The 17004-nt window shown below is 40.3% G+C and overlaps 1 protein-coding gene across 1 annotated transcript; it reads right to left on the reverse strand.

Moving 5' to 3' along the window:
• Window positions 1-11758: 11758 nt before the first annotated feature.
• Window positions 11759-16803, reverse strand: gdnfa (glial cell derived neurotrophic factor a). Its single transcript, XM_080419093.1, has 3 exons — window positions 16718-16803; window positions 15558-15788; window positions 11759-12623 (listed from the first exon to the last, which is right to left on the reverse strand). Exons 2-3 carry the CDS (start codon window positions 15760-15762, stop codon window positions 12052-12054), a joined length of 777 nt encoding a protein of 258 aa, XP_080275219.1. The 5' UTR covers window positions 15763-15788; window positions 16718-16803; the 3' UTR covers window positions 11759-12051.
• Between the last annotated feature and the right edge of the window lie 201 nt (window positions 16804-17004).

Here is a 17004-nt window from a genome sequence, read left to right on the forward strand (position 1 = left end):
GGAGGTCAGCGGGTGTGCATGCGGGCCATGTGTGTTCACCTCATGATGTCCTGCAAGGTGTGTTTAACTCGGAGAGTGTACAAATTGATAAATGAACCCTGAGTATTCTACTGTGTAGTGTGAGGTAACGGGATAGGATGACTATCCGTTTGGCATGTGTCTGAATTTGGGATTTCTGGGGTCCGGGCACCTAGGCTCCAATGTAGCCTGACAGTGCATTGCGGGTTCGAGTCCCGTTCCCGAAGATCTTTGCTGCATGTCTCTCTCTCTGTCTGTCTCTACTGTAAAACTATAAGTAAAGGCCAAAAAGCCCCCAAAAACATCTTTAAAAATAAATAAATTGGGATTTCTGTATTCTTTGATCAGTTTAACGCAGCTTTGTATTTTATCTCTCCATGTGGCAAAACCGTGCCACCTCTTTTTATTCCACTTGTCTTTAACTACTTGAACCCTTGCATCCCTATTCTGGGGGGAAACTTTGCTGTGAGTTTTTAGATCGGCTATTTTCAGGGGAAGAGATTTGGTGTAGGGGAAAAAGAGCGGACCAAGTACCGAGTCGACCACGGTCAACCAAGTATTAGTTTACTAGAGGGTTTAAGCTGTTAAATGTACTACATACCAAGGGATGTGTGCGCCCCAACTACATGCAGACATCATTGGAATCGGGTGCCACGATTCTGCGCCGACTTGGCAAAAATGTTAATAAACAGCTTAAATTTCGGAAATGGAAACTTTCTGGTTCGTCAGTCCCTGTCTGGGAAAAAAATCTGCTTTGTCAGTCCCTGGCCTGCATATGCCAACACTCAATGCCCATGTGCAATACATTTCAGATTGATTGGCTTGCCTATTGAGGAGAAAAATGGATGCAGACAGACGGAAGGACACAGTTTTCGCAATTGTATGGTAGAATGTGTTCGGTTTGTCGTGTCGTTCCTCCAAATTCGCCAAAGGCCTGCCTATTATAACGGTTATGTTCGGTTATGTTCAGTTCAGGATATATCCTAATCATGTGTGACAGGCTCAATGGTAGAACCTATGACAGCCGAGGATCTTAGACCAGAGATTTATTTCCAAGTAACATCATGCTGCTTGCCATGCCTAGGCCTAGACAGCCACATGGTCATGGAAGTAAGATTTTGTGGATAAGATACAAACTTTTCATGACAGAAAGAGTCTCTCTCTCTTGACTGTGTGTTTGTGGGGGGGGGGGGGGGGTTGGGGCTGATTTTTCTGTGTGTTCGATGCACAACAGGTGTAACACCTAGCTCAGAGTCTTTATTTTTTTCTCCGGCCAGAAGTGAGTGCTTAAATCAGACATCGCCCACCCATCATGGTACCTCAGACAGATGTATGAATCACTCCATATGATGTAATACTGCTGCAGTAGTGATGCTAGCAACTCTAGTAACTGTAGCTATATTGCTCTAACTGCTTGATGTTAGAAAATGATTGGCTCATTTGCTGTATTGACTATTGACCACTTCCTTTGTTACCTCATGTCCAGTCTGCTTGTGTGTACCATGCACACACACACACACACACGCACGTACGCACGCGCGCGCGCACACACACACGCACACGCACATGGCTTGAACCTCGTTCAGTAAGCCGAGGTTCCAGACAACATTTCCTGCCCAAATGTATCCCAGCTGGTTTTATGCTGCTGTGTCGTTTTGTGAATTGTTTCTGAATTTTATCTGTTATTTCTTCCAAAGCAGGAAGAATAAAACATTTATTATTGTATGTACTGGAAGGAACGAAATGATTTGTTGAAGTTGGGAGACAAGGACATAAAGATTAAAGACTAGATTAGATTTCAATAGTGAACTGTACGGAAAAGACATTTGGCCTACTTGTATACAGGGCAGAGCAGTGGTTTTTAGATGAAAGGCTGTTTTCATATTGTTTATCTCCTTTGTGAAATGGCTTTACAACATTGTGAGGTCATGTTTGATGGTTGGATAGATGCTCATAAGCTATGGAAAGAGGTCTCTCTGCTCACTAGTGAATCAAAGGTCCAGCCCTTATCTGTGCCCTGTTTCACGGAACATAAAATGATCTGTTGCCTGTCATTGACGTTTGTTTTGTTTAAGTCCTTGTTGAGTTTGTCTGTCGTGTGTTTGTGATCCAGTGTTCTAGTGCCCCAGCATGTCGTGGTGGTCGAGTGGCAGCTCATGGTGGCACTCTTTGTCTTCACGCATTGTAAAGAGCATTGCTCTTGATAAAACCGATGACAGCAATCCTAGGGAAGCCATCGTACGTCACGCCAAAGAGGCAGAGGAGAACCCTTACTGGGTTGCCCCAGCATACACAAAATAGGACCTTATTATTGTACTCCTATCGATAGAAGTATCCCAATTACTGTCCTTCTGTCTCACTCCCATAAACTCTCTGCTTTTTGTGTATAAAATGAGACGGTGTAAGATAAATATAAAGAGTGCTGCAGTTTATGGTGGGGTGATGTTGCATATGGATGTTTAAAAGACATTAAGATTCTGTATGTAGTACAGTTATATACCACCTATGCACGCGCGCGCACACACACACACACACACACACACACACACACACACACACACACACACACACACACACACACACACACACACACACACACACACACACACACTATACTGTCGAAAGGACAGTAAGTTTACTGTACATCCCATTCCCTATTAGCCTTGTAAGTATTGAGAATGAAACAATGTCAGTTAGGATATGTCATTGTAGAGGAGGATCAGTTAGGCAGGACACATACCTAGAACATGGCATCTAGAACACGTCACCTGCCCTATCTCAGTCAGCGGTGGATGTCACTGTCATAATTGGAAAATAATAGCTTTTACATTATATATATTTTTCTTTTTCTTTTATTTCAATCACTCTCGTCTTCCTTGGCATTCATAATTTCTTATTGCCCTTGCTGAATCCAGACTAGAAATACTGATTTCAAGCTTAGAATCTTGGACCATGTGGTACTTAAAAAAAGACTTAAAGCTAGTTGTATCTCTAATCAATTGTGTGACCGTAGGCAACCCATTCCATGTGTTAGCTGCGGAAAACAAAAAAGAGGCCTTTCCAATACCACTTTTAACTTTGCATGGAACCAAAATCGTGGCGCTACCCCTTGTGGAGTATCTATGTACATTACAAACTTTAGTACTTGGGTGCCTCATTTCTTACAATCCTTTGGACCATACACATTTTCATAAACGACACTCTCTGTTCCACTCTAAGCCAACCAAGGCTACTAAAATGAGTCGGAAGGAGATGAGTTCTGGGGTGGAGCTTGTGGATCAACCTAACTATGTGACATGTCACATATGATTAATGTTGAGTTAAATAAACTAAAATACCAAATTATAGTAAATGATCATCATACCTGTAAATCCGACATCTTGAAATTGCCTAATATGTTTACCCAGCAGTGAAAAACACAACTTTTTTAAATAATATGCAGCAATTCATATTTTGGCAAAGTTGTACGTAGCACATATTAGAAGTTAACTTCTGGATTATTGCATTACTAAAATGTTATACATTTTCTGTTATTGATTTGATTGCGCAATAGATGAGGTATCAATGCAGCAACTAGGCGGCCATATTTGACAAGCTGAGTTCCTTCTGCAGCAAGGTCGCTCACGGTGACAGTTCAGTATGTGCTGGTACTTTAGCTTACGCTAATTGTTCAGCTTGTGTCCTATTAGCAGGTGGAAAGTAACTAAGCACACTGATGAATAACTAAATGGAATGCCTTTTTTTAGGCATTCTTGTAAGTATAATGACAGACAAGTGAAAAAACATACTGAATCAATAGTTGAACATCTGTTGGGATTTCTCTCGGACACTGATAGCCATAATGGATTCCATACTGAATATTATTACAAAACATACATTAACTAATTAAGCCCTATACTTACCTACTTCAGCTATTAGAAAATATGCATTGTAATTATATTTTCATGCCAATAATTTTGTACTTTTACTCAAGTCAAGACCGCACAGACTTTTTTGAACGGACCTTTTAAGATAAAGTATTTTAAATGTAACTTTGCTGTTTTACACTGTTTTACACTGCCTAATAAAATATTCAATCAATCAAAAAAATGTTGGATACAGGCTTTTTACTTGTAACAGAGTATTTTCATATTGTGGTATTGCTACTTGTACTTGTATTAAATCTGAGTACGTCTTCCTCCATGGCTGGATTCACATCCCTCTTGGCTCCACTATCTGCTTGGCTGAGAGAATTGGCTCCAGCTATGAAGCTACTGTAATTCTGGTGAGAACCAGTTGTGACAGCCAGGTCTAGGTTGGTACCAAGTTAATGATGACTTTTTTCCCCTAGAGAAGTCAATTATTTGTACCCTTTGTACCCCAATGTAGTCGTTATGCCAATTAAACCTCCCGACACATTTCTGTGTTACCACTACTGTTGTACCCTACTGGGCCAGTGAGGAGCCCCTACCGGGAAGTAAGGATGGGACCATAATCGTTATTGTTGTTTATCGTGATAAAAAAAACGCTCACAATAGCCCATGCAGTGACAGAACTGACCTTGCCTGCCCTGCTTCCCTCCTCTGACATGGGCAATTGTTGCGATCGATGCTCAGCTAAGCCAGATGCACCACGGTGGAATGGAACCCCCTAGACTCTGGTGGTGGAGAGGGGCTTAACTCCTGTGCCACCCAAGCGTCCTAAAAGTACACTTTAAGAGTTAAAGTAATACTCTGGTTTTTACTGTGGCCTCTTTCCCAGTCCTAGCTCTTCTAGTTTGTCAGATCAGTCATTAGCAGCATTTGTATAGTGATGTCGATAATGACAGCCACTGTTATACTTAGACTTCCTAACATATTCATGGCTCCATACCCTAGTTCTGATCTGGTTACTGCCCTTTGTTGGCCTGTGTTAATTGCTTTGTTCCGGTGTCAGAACAGAACACTCATCTCTTGAAGACAGATACATGTACTGTACTGAATAATGTATACATCAAGCAGAATATTGACATACTTTTGGGCTTTTATGGACTTTTAATTGAATTGCTTGAGTCACAGTTGCTCAGATGAAGCATTTTTAATCTCTTGCTATTGTTTATGTCACAAAGACTGTTATTAAATACAAATTTGTCCTGTAGAACTATTCCAACTACATGTATTCACAAATTCTCTGATAGTCCCTTACAGTTCTAATTGGTTACATCTGTAGTGTTTCAAATGGGTAAATTAACACGAAAAATCTCCAGCACTTGCAACAAATCTCGAATCAATGTAATGCAGCAGTTTCTGGTAGCCTACAATGTGTTTTGGCCATGACACCCTTCTTCAGCACTCAAACAAAACAGAGCCAAGGTGTGTCTCTAATGAGCTTGTTAGTTTTGTTTGAGTGCTGCTGACAAAGGGTGTCGGGGCTTCTTCACTAAAAAAGTACAAAAACAAAAGTACAAAAAAATACATACAGTATATATTTTTTTATTCTGTATTCATGCTATAAATGTATCTCGATCATTATTTCGTTTTTTTCGTTGCACTCAAACCTCTGATTATTTTGAACAGGCTTTGAGTCGGTGGAAAATATTTCTACCGCAATGATTTCTTTGTCGTAGTCTTGTAGTAATTAAACTGTTTTTGAGAATTTTGTCTGGTACTCCAACCCTGCAGACATCCATGCAGTCATTATTATTTGCAGACTGCTTGTGTTGGACATAGCAAGTTGCTCCTTTTAGATAAACATTTATTTAATTTTCATGCCACACTTTACTTATTTCGGTTGCAGGGATTTCTAAATATTGATGAGTTAAATAAACTTCTTGATTGTGTCACTTTCCAGTATTAAAATCATTGCAGCGAATTCTCCTTTCCATAACATAAGCCATAGCTACATTGCTATCATGGCATAATAATAACCACTTGCCACACTTAAAGGACCACTTCACCCATTTTTAACCTATCTTCATATAATTGGACCTCACTAATGCTCATTATAATATGGTACCATTTTTTTTCCAACTCGGTCTGTGTCTCATGGGATGGACAGTTCAGAAACCCGCTTACCAGTGACAGCATTGTTAGGCAGGTTTTTTTTTTTCAAACAAGATTTAAAAATTTTACTTCAATTTTTGCTAACTTTCCAGGAATAAAAAGCCTGCCGTTAGCTTGGAATCCCCCCATCGATGATGTCACTGGTAGGCGGGTTTCTGAACTGTCCACAGTCCTCCTCTGAGGCTAATTTTCTTTTGACAAAAATGGTACCCTATTATAATGAGCATTATTAGTGGGGACCAAAGGTTGAAAATGGGTGAAGTTGGCCTTTAACCACTTAAAACCCTATACTTCATTGACCCGGATCTCCCAGTGGTCTATACTTGGTCCCCTCCTTTTATCCCTCTGTAACAAATCTCTTCTCCGAAAATAGCCAATCTACAGCTTGAAAGCTTTGCGAGATTGTAGAGCAATTTTTGCTGTATGCTCATTATGACATACCCAGAACAGGGTTCATGTTGTTAAAATGTCTCACGTCAATGTACAGTACTCCAGTGTTCTCTTGAATTCCACTAACGCCCTGTAGAGTGTCCGTAATTATTTCAATGGACAGACAAAGCCACAACATACAAATTCCAGGGATTGTATGTTTGTTTTCAGTATACATTCCTCGGGAATGTAGCCTCAGGGTATACATACCAGTGTGGTTGATGCTTTGAGTCTGAGGGTTGCAATTGTTTACCAAAGAAAATTTGTTTGTAAAGACAAAGATTGGTGCCACAAGGTTTATATGACTTCTGTATTGCTAGACTTTGTTCGTGAAAAAGCCTGAAATTGTGGATTTGCTTTGCTTTGCCAATAGCAGCTTAAATAAGTGCGCACTTTATGAGATATTTGAGCTATGTTTACCTTCCTCTGTTTTTAATGCATAGCGTACACCAAATATTGCATACAGCATGTTTTCATGGTGATTTAATTCCCTATCTTTCAGTCTAAAACCAAATTAAAAAAGTTATATTTCTTATCTTCATTTTTATGAAGGCATTTATCTTCAAGTTATATGAAGGCAAAGTATTGTTTATTCTTGCTCACCTTAACATCACTATAGGCGTAAATTAATTAAATAAATAAATAATTCAAACAATTTCAGAAAAAAGTTTTTAAACTATCTATAATGCGCAATGTGACAGGTGAGCTTGTAGATTGGCTATTTTCACTATTCGGCATACGACAAGCTCAAGTGGTCAGATTCCAATGTCAGATTCCATACCATCTCGACAGGTAAACACAGTGAATCATCTGGCTTTTGGCCAGTTTGCCCTGGAGAAGCCTCCAGTGCCCTTAGACCAGTGATGTAAACCCTATCGCCTAATCCTGTCCAGACCCCGCTGATGTCAGCAGCCAGAGGCTACTACACTGTCTGTACCAATGCTGGGTGATGTCACAGTCTACTCATGATCATTGGAGTCATGTACCTCTTTTACCTCTTTCATTTCCGGAGCACCACCATTTATTAAGCCTAATTTACACTTCAACAGAATATTTGAAAAACCTGTCATATACTGTAGCCTGAGACTTTCAGTTGAAAATCTGTCGCTTTCCGGCGAGCAACACCGCTGTACTACAAAGTAAAAATTGGGTTAATTGGTTTTGTTGGAATATCAAATATCCCCCCAAAAAAAAAAGTTGGACAATTCCTTTTTAAATGTCACCTATAATGACATGCCCAAGAAAGAGCGGCCAGGTTGAAAGTGGTTAATTTAAGAGCCTAATGCATAATGATGTCCCGAACAGGGACAACATCATATATCAAATAGGTCGTATGAATAATCAGTGCTTTCATTCTACTCACGAAGGGAAAAAACAAGGTAGGACATAAATTATGGGCTGTATACACACTTACGACCCCGCTTACTGAGTCACCCTGCCTGCACCTCTGCCATTTTCTCATCAGCGTTTACATATCTTCTTTGCACGGTGGAAACATTTTCCTCGAGTGCCTCAATTTACAGCATAGTGTCGCTTTACAGCTAGCTTTTGTTTACTGTACAAGCATGGGTCAGTATTAAGGAATGCAAAACAGCAAAGAGTAAAGCCCAATTTATATGTTGTCATACGACGTTGTGTGTCAGAATTGGCTAATGTAAAAGCTCAAAATGTGTTGCATCCGCAACGCTTTGTGAACTCAGCTATTTTTGATGTGCAACACCATCGTACGACGAAGCATAAATGAAGCATAACACATTTCATTCATGTTCCAGTTTCTCTTCCTATAGCTAATTTGGCAAATTGGCGCCAGCTAAATGTTTCGGGTCAGAAAAACAGGAGAGAGAGACTTGTTTAATAGAAACAAGTTTAATTCTGTAAAAAGTTATAAAATGAATATTGTACAAAAATAAAGTTTGTCGAGAGCTTTGGTTCAGTAACACAAAAACAAGTGACAATATTTTTTCACAGAGGTGGAAACACAATATGAAGTGAAAACAAATGCAATCCTTCCTGCCTCACGTTAACACTGACAATTTCTCCGTCCCTACTCCATTTACCTTTGCATGTTTACATTCACATCAAATCTGTAGGGGTAATCAACACACTACAGGAAAAGAACATTGACAGTTGAGCAAAACAACCATAAAGACGAGAGTGGCTGGTGGTCTGAGTTCACACACTTTAATGTATGGTATCGTGAGGCTCTCCGAAGGCCAAAAGGCTACTGGGAAGTCTCCTAAATGCACATTCTCATCTGGAAAGGCTTATACATGAATCAACTGTTAAAGGAGAAGATGATCCAATTGATGAGCTATGCTGTTAAAAGCTAGTTTTTTTTTCTCCCTCTGTAGTATTTGGCCTAAATTCTGCTTGATGCCGTGGATTTGTTCTTTGTGCAGGGGGGATTACAGAGTAAAGCTGGCTTGGTTGCTGTTGGGTGGGCACAGATACCCTGGTCCCTAATCCGTGCTAACATCAAGACCTGCCCGAGGGACCTTTTACCGGTCCATTTTTATACTTTTAGATTTAAATTAACGCTACAGATTTGACTGTGCAGGAACTTGAAACGGACATGCTAACGTGCCCTTTATAAAAAATATCCTATTATCTTGAATGTGTTCAATTCTGTTTAATAGTATACAGGGATGAGATGTCCTCTTATACTATATCCTTTTCCATCATTTGTAATGTCTATACTGTCAGCTTTTGTTGAAATGTAAAATTTTAAAAAGTTGTCAATTTAAATAATGCATTTACATAATTTTAACTGTGGCATAGCTACCTTAAATGTTGCAAAACTCTTTAGCTTTTGCAAATTGTTGCTGTTTTGAGCGGAAACCTTGTATGTCCGAAACCACAGAATAACCTGTGTTCCAATGGATCCAATGTAGTTATTATTTAGTCACAAGCTCTTGTTAATTATTTTTCATTCATTCTATATTATAAAACCCACAAACTTGACCAGTTTCCACCTGGCATCCCCATTTTGTCATTATATCACAACACATTGTGAGCTTGTAGATCAGCTATTTTATGTCAAATGGCATACAAGTATGAAATAAGACATTAACTTATGAAAAAAACATAAAAAGATGAAATATGGAGATACAAGGTTTCTGCTCAACATCTGTGAAATGGGAGTAGCTGGTGAAATATCATTGCAGGTCATGTTCATGTTCAAATGCCCAGTCAGTGACTGTCAGAGCAGCGATAGAAACCTAGGTGATTCCAGGAACATTAACCCTTTAAGACCGGGAATGCATCTCTGTCATTTTAGATTTCTTTGGCTATTCAAAAATAGCAGATATACAAGCTCATAGCGCAGCACCGAGTGCCGCTCTATGAGCTTGTAGATCTGCTATTTTTGAAAAATCTTGAACATTTGTGCAAATCTTTGACTATATATTTTTTGTAACATTTGTCAAATATTTTTTTTCCAGGGACCCCCAGAAGCAAAGATTTGAGTTACAAATGTTCGCTTTAAAAAATATATTCCAAGATTTGCACAAATGTTCACGATTTTTTTCAAAAAATAGCAGATCTACAAGCTCATGGCCTGCGCTATGAGCTTGTATATCTGCTATTTTTTAATAGCCAAAGAAATCTTAAAATGACAGAGATGCGTTCCCGGATTGAAAGCGCATTGGGACAGAAACCACTACAAAAAGTATTTTCTCCTTCTTCCGTTTCAGATATTATGACCGACAGGCAGTAGCTACTGCAGTTTGTTCACAGTCAAATCATGAGTGCCAATTAAACGCTGAGAGTGCACAAATGGAACCAAATGTAATGGACCCGCCCGCCATTTCCCGTCAGTTTCATTCGGTTCTATTTGTGCACTCTCAGTGTTAAATTAACACTTGTGATTTTGCTGTGGGGCCCAAAAGACAATGGCTTCTCACTAAATGGCCACAAACCACCCACAGAGGTTTATCATTGCTCAATGGGAAGTTTCTACCATCAATTTCAATCATGTTTTATATAGATTTTGTCTTTCAGACAAAACAATGACATTATCTTTGGGTTTAGCGTTTCCAACCTACACAACATATGTAACTTAAAACTCCTTTTGTAGTTCAGGCAGCTGAATGGGATTTTTGTTTGCGATTCATTTGTAGTGACATTTCTAAAATCACATAGATAATCCTAGAATATTTACTATTATACGGTGAAAAATAAACAGAAGAGCCACAGATTTCTATGCCCCCTTTTGTAAACAGATAATGGCATGCCACGGTTATAGAGTAGGAGTCACTACCCTGGCACTGTGAAGGGTGGGTGAGCAGCAAGTGACTCATCGTTCCCAGATCCCTGAGCCCCAAAATGTCTCAGCGAACTGTCAAAAAAACTCAAACCCTGCATCCCTCAAAATGATCCAAAACAAATGATGAGTTCAGTTGAAAAGGTTATATTGGTCCATTCCTCTCTCTTCATTGCTCATGCTTCTTTTCCTAAACCTGATGCCTCAAGCCTGATTTGTACTTAGTTGTGAGCCGTGTTGCACGCCGAAAATAGTGGATCTGCAAGCTCACAATTTGTTACAGTGCGACGCGTTGTGAACTTGTAGATCAACTATTTCCTGTGCACAACACTGGCAACTAAGTATAAATCACCCTTACGAGTGTGCGGACTGAGATACCCTGGAATTCAGATGAAATAATAGTGTGTTTGGAGCTGCGGGTGAGTTTGATTAGCTGTGGCCATACCTCTGTTTCGTTTCATCCAATTGGATTTCCCTTGAAACTACGTGCTCCATTTTGGCACCACCCAGGACAAACAAAGCGTTTAAATAAATAAGAAAAACAAACATTTTTCATAAAATTGATTGCAATAAATAACAATAAGTTAATTCAATCTTAATAAATACATCTCTTATACATATATAGATATATATAGAATTTAAATGTATGGATTTTACATAAATGTACGTTGTACCAAAAGTCTTTGAAACCCCTCGTGGTATTTCATCCCTTGGCTCCGAATATAAACATAAACATCCAGTCTATGCAATGGAAGTGATCTGGACTGCAGCTGAATACACTCCCAAAGCCAGTCTCTGCTCTCATTTAGAGACTAAGGAGCCAGCAATGGAAAACTGATGTTCCTGGGAAAATGAATTGTCCCAGGAAAAAACGAAATTGAGCCAACCTACTCCCGAGTACAGTTCCACTTCAGTCTCACCTTCAAGGAAACAATGTTGACAAGTCTGTCAGTGTAACAGAACTGTACCATTTGCAATGGGGTATGCATCTGACACAATTCTGCACAATTGATTAGAATCACACTGTAGTTTATTTTATGAGGTTGTTCCACTGAAGAGACCACTATATACTCAGCCAGTATACCATCTTTCCAGAGTAACGTGTATTGGGTGCAGGCCAGGGTCAGGTTGACCACTGACACATAGAGGGGACACTTAGAGACCACACACTCCCTCATCATCCAAAAGTATTTCCCCAATATCCTTGTCATTTCCCCATATCCAAGAGTGTTCCCTCCCTGTGGGGTAAAGCACCAACCTCAACATGTGGCCTAATGTCACTGATGGCCACGTTGATCAGTTCGTCACGTACACATGACTTCATCAGACACAGGCACACTTTCTGGCAGAATGCTTCTTTAGAGTGTGGTACACCACATTGTCATCCAGGAACGACAAGTCATCATCAAAGGAGATTGGTCGACAGCAGGTGCGGGAGGGCGTGTCCTTGTCCAGCTTCTTGTTGTGGGTGAGATTGTTGAGGATTTTGTCGTAGTTGGTCTCGGCGTCGACACAAGGGCCACTGCAGTACCTGAAGATCAGCTCCTCTTTGGTCCTGTATCCGAGCCCCAAGTCTGTCACATTGAGGTGGACCTCCTTTAGCAAGCAGCCACGAGTCTGCACCGATATGCTCTCCCTCCCCTTTTCACCCCGGCCTCCTTTACTCCCTCGACCCCCTTTTCCTCTGCTCTTCCTCTTGTCTCCGCGTCCTCCTCTCCCTGTTGCTCCCACTCCTCTGTCTCTGTCTGTGTTTGCTGCTCCCCTCTGTCTCGTTTGCTCCCTTCGTCCCCTAGAGCCGTCATGATGCTCTGTTGACCTCCGCAGTCGACCAATGGTAGCCTCTATAAAGTCCATTACATCATCAAACTGTTCTGGATAGGGTCCCGTGATGTCATCTGGAAGATACAGAAGCAGCTCATTTACTGATAAAGATACTATTACACGGTACAAAGGTATCAAACTAGTTTCAAAACAACTGCTATATTTAGTACTCAGCACCGCTATAATCTGTCGCAATTTATCACAATCATAAATTGTATACAAAGTTACAGATCCAGTTCGTTCCAATTTCCAGCTCAGTTTGAGGTTTGTTTTAGTCTCAGTAATCTCTTTTGAATGTATCTTGGAACATCTTTGTTCCATTTTAAAATATGTTCCAACTTGTATAGATGATACAGTAATATAGGCATTGTGACATTGAAATAGAGCAGATTCACTCTGTTCTAAACTTAAAACTTAAAAGCACCCCATACCCTGCACAGAGGGAATGAACTTGTAAAGCCTTTTAATCCTCCAATAATAGATGCTGATTCTATTATAGACTCTAGAGTCATCTCCCTTTTACTCCTTATCCCCTTATTTGACGATCTGGCAACAATGCTCTTCCAAGCATGCAGCGATATTATTGTTTCATGACTCAATTAATGTAACACTAATCATATTAGCAAACGGCAACATCAGGTCAATATTTATTTGAGCACCATTGGAGCATTCTTCTGCGTGTGTGCGTGTGTGTGTGTTTATGTGTGTCTGCACGCCTCCATGAGTGCATGTGTGCAGTTCTATTTGTGTCAGGAAGTCAACTATGCAGGTTGTGGTGTCTGGGCGAATGGTGGTGTCGGTAACGCAGCCGCTCTATGGAGGTGTCACCTATCTCGCCTGTCTTACCTGTCTCCCTGCCGGAGAACAGGTCATCTAATCCCCTCAGTTCCATGGCTGATTGGGCCACCACTCGGGTGTCAGGTGAGCCCAGGCCAATCTGTTTAGACACCCCTGCCCTTTGATTTAGACGCCTCTCATTGTATGTCAGCTGATGGCAGGGATGTCACGTACATCGTACATCTGTTGACAGACCAGACAAGTGGTCATGTCAAAATGGAGAGGCTGGTGGTGGAACCTATAGCTCACTATGTACTGCACTTGTTCTCTGGTGGATTACTATCAGACTCTACCAGAGGGGTCATTCATATAGTTAGTTCGGACTTCATCATCAGCATTGTAAATGCCTCATTTCTGTTTCTGCAACGTGTCACTCGACAATAACGTGTTTCATATAACATGTTCTCAAGTGAAAAACGTGTTGACGTGACAACACGTTTTTCAGTTGAAAGCGACTTTTGTCAAGCCACATTGCATGACACGTTGCTGAAGCATAAACCAGGCTGAAGGACCAATGAGATTCAATAAAATAAATCATTAAATGTAACTTAATCTTTGCCTTTGCATTGACAACATTATTTGGCATAATACTCAACACTAAAAGAGCCATCACTCCCTGTGCTCATCCCTGCGAAGTCTCTAACCTTCAATGGTTTAGAACTTGGACTGGTTCCATGTCTTGCCATTGACATTACACACAAAACAAAAGTCCGAACATCCCATTGAGTTGCAGTGTTGTTTACACCTTAGTGCATAGTTAATGGTCTTGGGTTACAGAACAGATCAGTGATGTCACCATGGCGCAAACAGAATATGAGGTGAGAGGACAAACATATCACAAAATGTTCCATTCCTTATCTAGTTCTTGGCCTGGTTTAGGTCTACTACTGTGTAAAGATGATATGGTGTCACATTGATCTAAACAAAAGAAATTCCTACCCACTGCTGTTGCTAAAATGAACATAAACAGAGAAGTCTCACTTGATGCTTCAAACTCTCCTGTGTTGTTCACCCTCTCCCCTAAAATCCATGGCATCTGGTTCAGATTGCCTCCTCTAATTTGGTTAGCCACTTAAATCCTATATACTTCGTTGTACGTCAAATAGCAAAAATAGCCAATCTATGAGCTTGTAGATATGTTATTTTTGCCAAATGTTCACCTATTTTCACTGATTTTGTTGTCTATTATACCCAGAACAGGGATGCTAGGGGTTCAATGTGGCTAGGAAGGAACCAAGCAAACCATGATTTCTCCACTTTGCAAATGGGTAAAGGCCGTGGGTCTCTAAGTCACAGACATGCATGCGTGAACATAAACAAGCCTGCAGAGCTACTGGGAACACTACCTTCTACTGGAGATGGGATTTGCGCTGTCTTGTTCCTGCTGCCATGCCCATTTTTACAACAACATGAAGCAAAGTCCTGAATGTTAGTTTGACTCTGATAAATTAACTACTTAAACCTTAAACTTATTTGATCAGGGTCAGCTCTGTTCTTGGACCGCACGCCCTCTACTCAAAACTCTTAGCCGATCTAAAATCTCACAATGCGTCGCGTTGCTATGTGTTGTGAGCTTGTAGATTACCTATTTTCGCGCAATGTTCCCCCCAGAATAAGGATGCTAGGGTTCAAGTGGGTTTTAACATACACTATTTTACTGTGGCATGCAGCCATAACAAAACACTGTAAAGTTGTTGATTAATACTCATGTCTGTGGCATTTTATATTTGGCTATTTCGATATCGTCAAGGAAGACGAAACCATTTCACCAGCAAAGCCATGGTGTAACATACACTCACTATCAATACTAGCATTTGAAGGCTTCCATCATAAAAAAGACTGCCCCATGACCATGTAACTGTCCCTCGAAAACTCATCCAAAAGTCAACACTCGACAGTACGTGACCATGAGATAAACAGACTTTAAATTGCTCTTCTCCCTCAGTAGTTAGGGTTACATTCCCAGTGGCATTTTGTTTACTGGAGCTTTGAACAGCGTTCAGACTGCTGCTGCTGTTGTGTGTTTAGAATCTGATAGTTCCATCTTCAGAACTTTGCAGGCATCTATTATGAGCCTCAAGTGGACCAAGTAAAACACCAGTCAAGTGTCTGTATTTCACAATCTAAAGATTTATAAAGCATTGTGTAAAAAACCATCAAGTGTGCCTTACACTGATCCTCCATGGATATCTGCTGCAGACTGTGGTCTTCAGACTGGAACTCTGGCTCTTTTTCCTCCTCAGACAGGGAAAAAGAATCACTGTAGCTACTGGGGAAATACGTTCTTTTGGCTGGCTGAAGGTTTTGGTAGAGGGGTCTTGCGGAGACGGAGCTCAGGAGCAACAAACACATGGCCAAAACGTCCCATAACTTCATTTTAGACTTAGTTCCAATGAAGGAAGCTGTAAAAGTAAAAAATAAATAGAAAGAAGGAAAAAAAAGGATTAGATGTTTCATTTGGGAAAGCCATAGAAATTAGACAACAAATCAAACAAATCGAAAACGAACAAGCAGTACTTTTCAAAGTGAACAAACTTATGGAAAAACATGTTACAGAACTCTTCTGTGAACTACACTGTACACAATAACATGTGTTCTGCCAGGTTCAGCATGTGCTCAGTATAACCACATTAGTATAGGCTATTACATGCATTCTGACATATTTAGAGGCTCATTTGGTAATAACCTTCTGTCATCATGTCTAGAGACTTGAATCCTTCAGCCACGTTGTGCCACCTTGTAGGGGCTGTTGTATTGAGAGTAGATAGGCTATACCATAATAACTACTAAATTCCTCATGTTATAAAAAAAAAAGTAGCATATATCACTCACAACATTGAAAACACAGCCTGTTTATCTACCTTCCACTCGCAGAATCATTGGGATTATCGACATATATTATAAATTTGAATTGTCTCGATCTGCTACAGTATATAAGGGCGCAGCCTTGTGTTAACCCGAGGCTATGCAACAAAAAAAATAATCTGGTGGATGCACGCACTGAAGCCATTCGCAATGATAGCCTAAATATTGGTTGGTATGACTTGGCCAGATGGTAATTAGCAAAGACTAGGCTACGTGACTCTTCTTAATGGCATGTTGAGTCTGTACTGCAAACTAAACAGCTCTGCATGCATAAATACAGCATGCAGCAAGTCTTTGTCTTTATGAATATATTTTCATTTAGTGATCACTTTCAATAAAAGCCATTCAAATCCAATGTTTAGAATAATCCAGATAATGTCCTTTGCCAGGAGTGCAAGAATGTGTGCACTTTCTGTTTGCAACCTGTGTTCAAAACAAATAGAACATTCATACCGTAGACACTTACCTTAAAATCTGGCCCATGCAGACCTGCAACTAATTGGTTGTTATAGTCTCAAAATCCAAGGAAAAAACATGGCTCATTTCCATAATGTTCCAAGTTGAAACTAGTATCCGAGGGCTTTTTGGATGGCGTCTCGCTGAAACAGCCAGGGAGGGTTTTCTTCCACAGTGTCAAATTCATTGACAATAATGTCCAAAGGCAAGAATGCCAAATGCAACACTATATGTGTCTTTCATTACTCTGCTACGGCGCACGAAAAGCACGCGTCTCTCAGTTTCCCCCACCGTGGA

This window comes from Gymnoscopelus braueri (assembly GCF_963280865.1).
Source record: "Gymnoscopelus braueri genome assembly, chromosome: 22".
NCBI lineage: Eukaryota > Metazoa > Chordata > Actinopteri > Myctophiformes > Myctophidae > Gymnoscopelus > Gymnoscopelus braueri.

Bases quoted from the DNA above. Each gene is read 5' to 3' on its own strand.
- gdnfa (XM_080419093.1), bottom strand. From the start codon at position 15,762: ATGAAGTTATGGGACGTTTTGGCCATGTGTTTGTTGCTCCTGAGCTCC. The intron at 12,624-15,557 runs GTAAGGCACACT...TGTATCTTCCAG, and splicing joins GATATCCATGGAGGATCAGT to ATGACATCACGGGACCCTAT.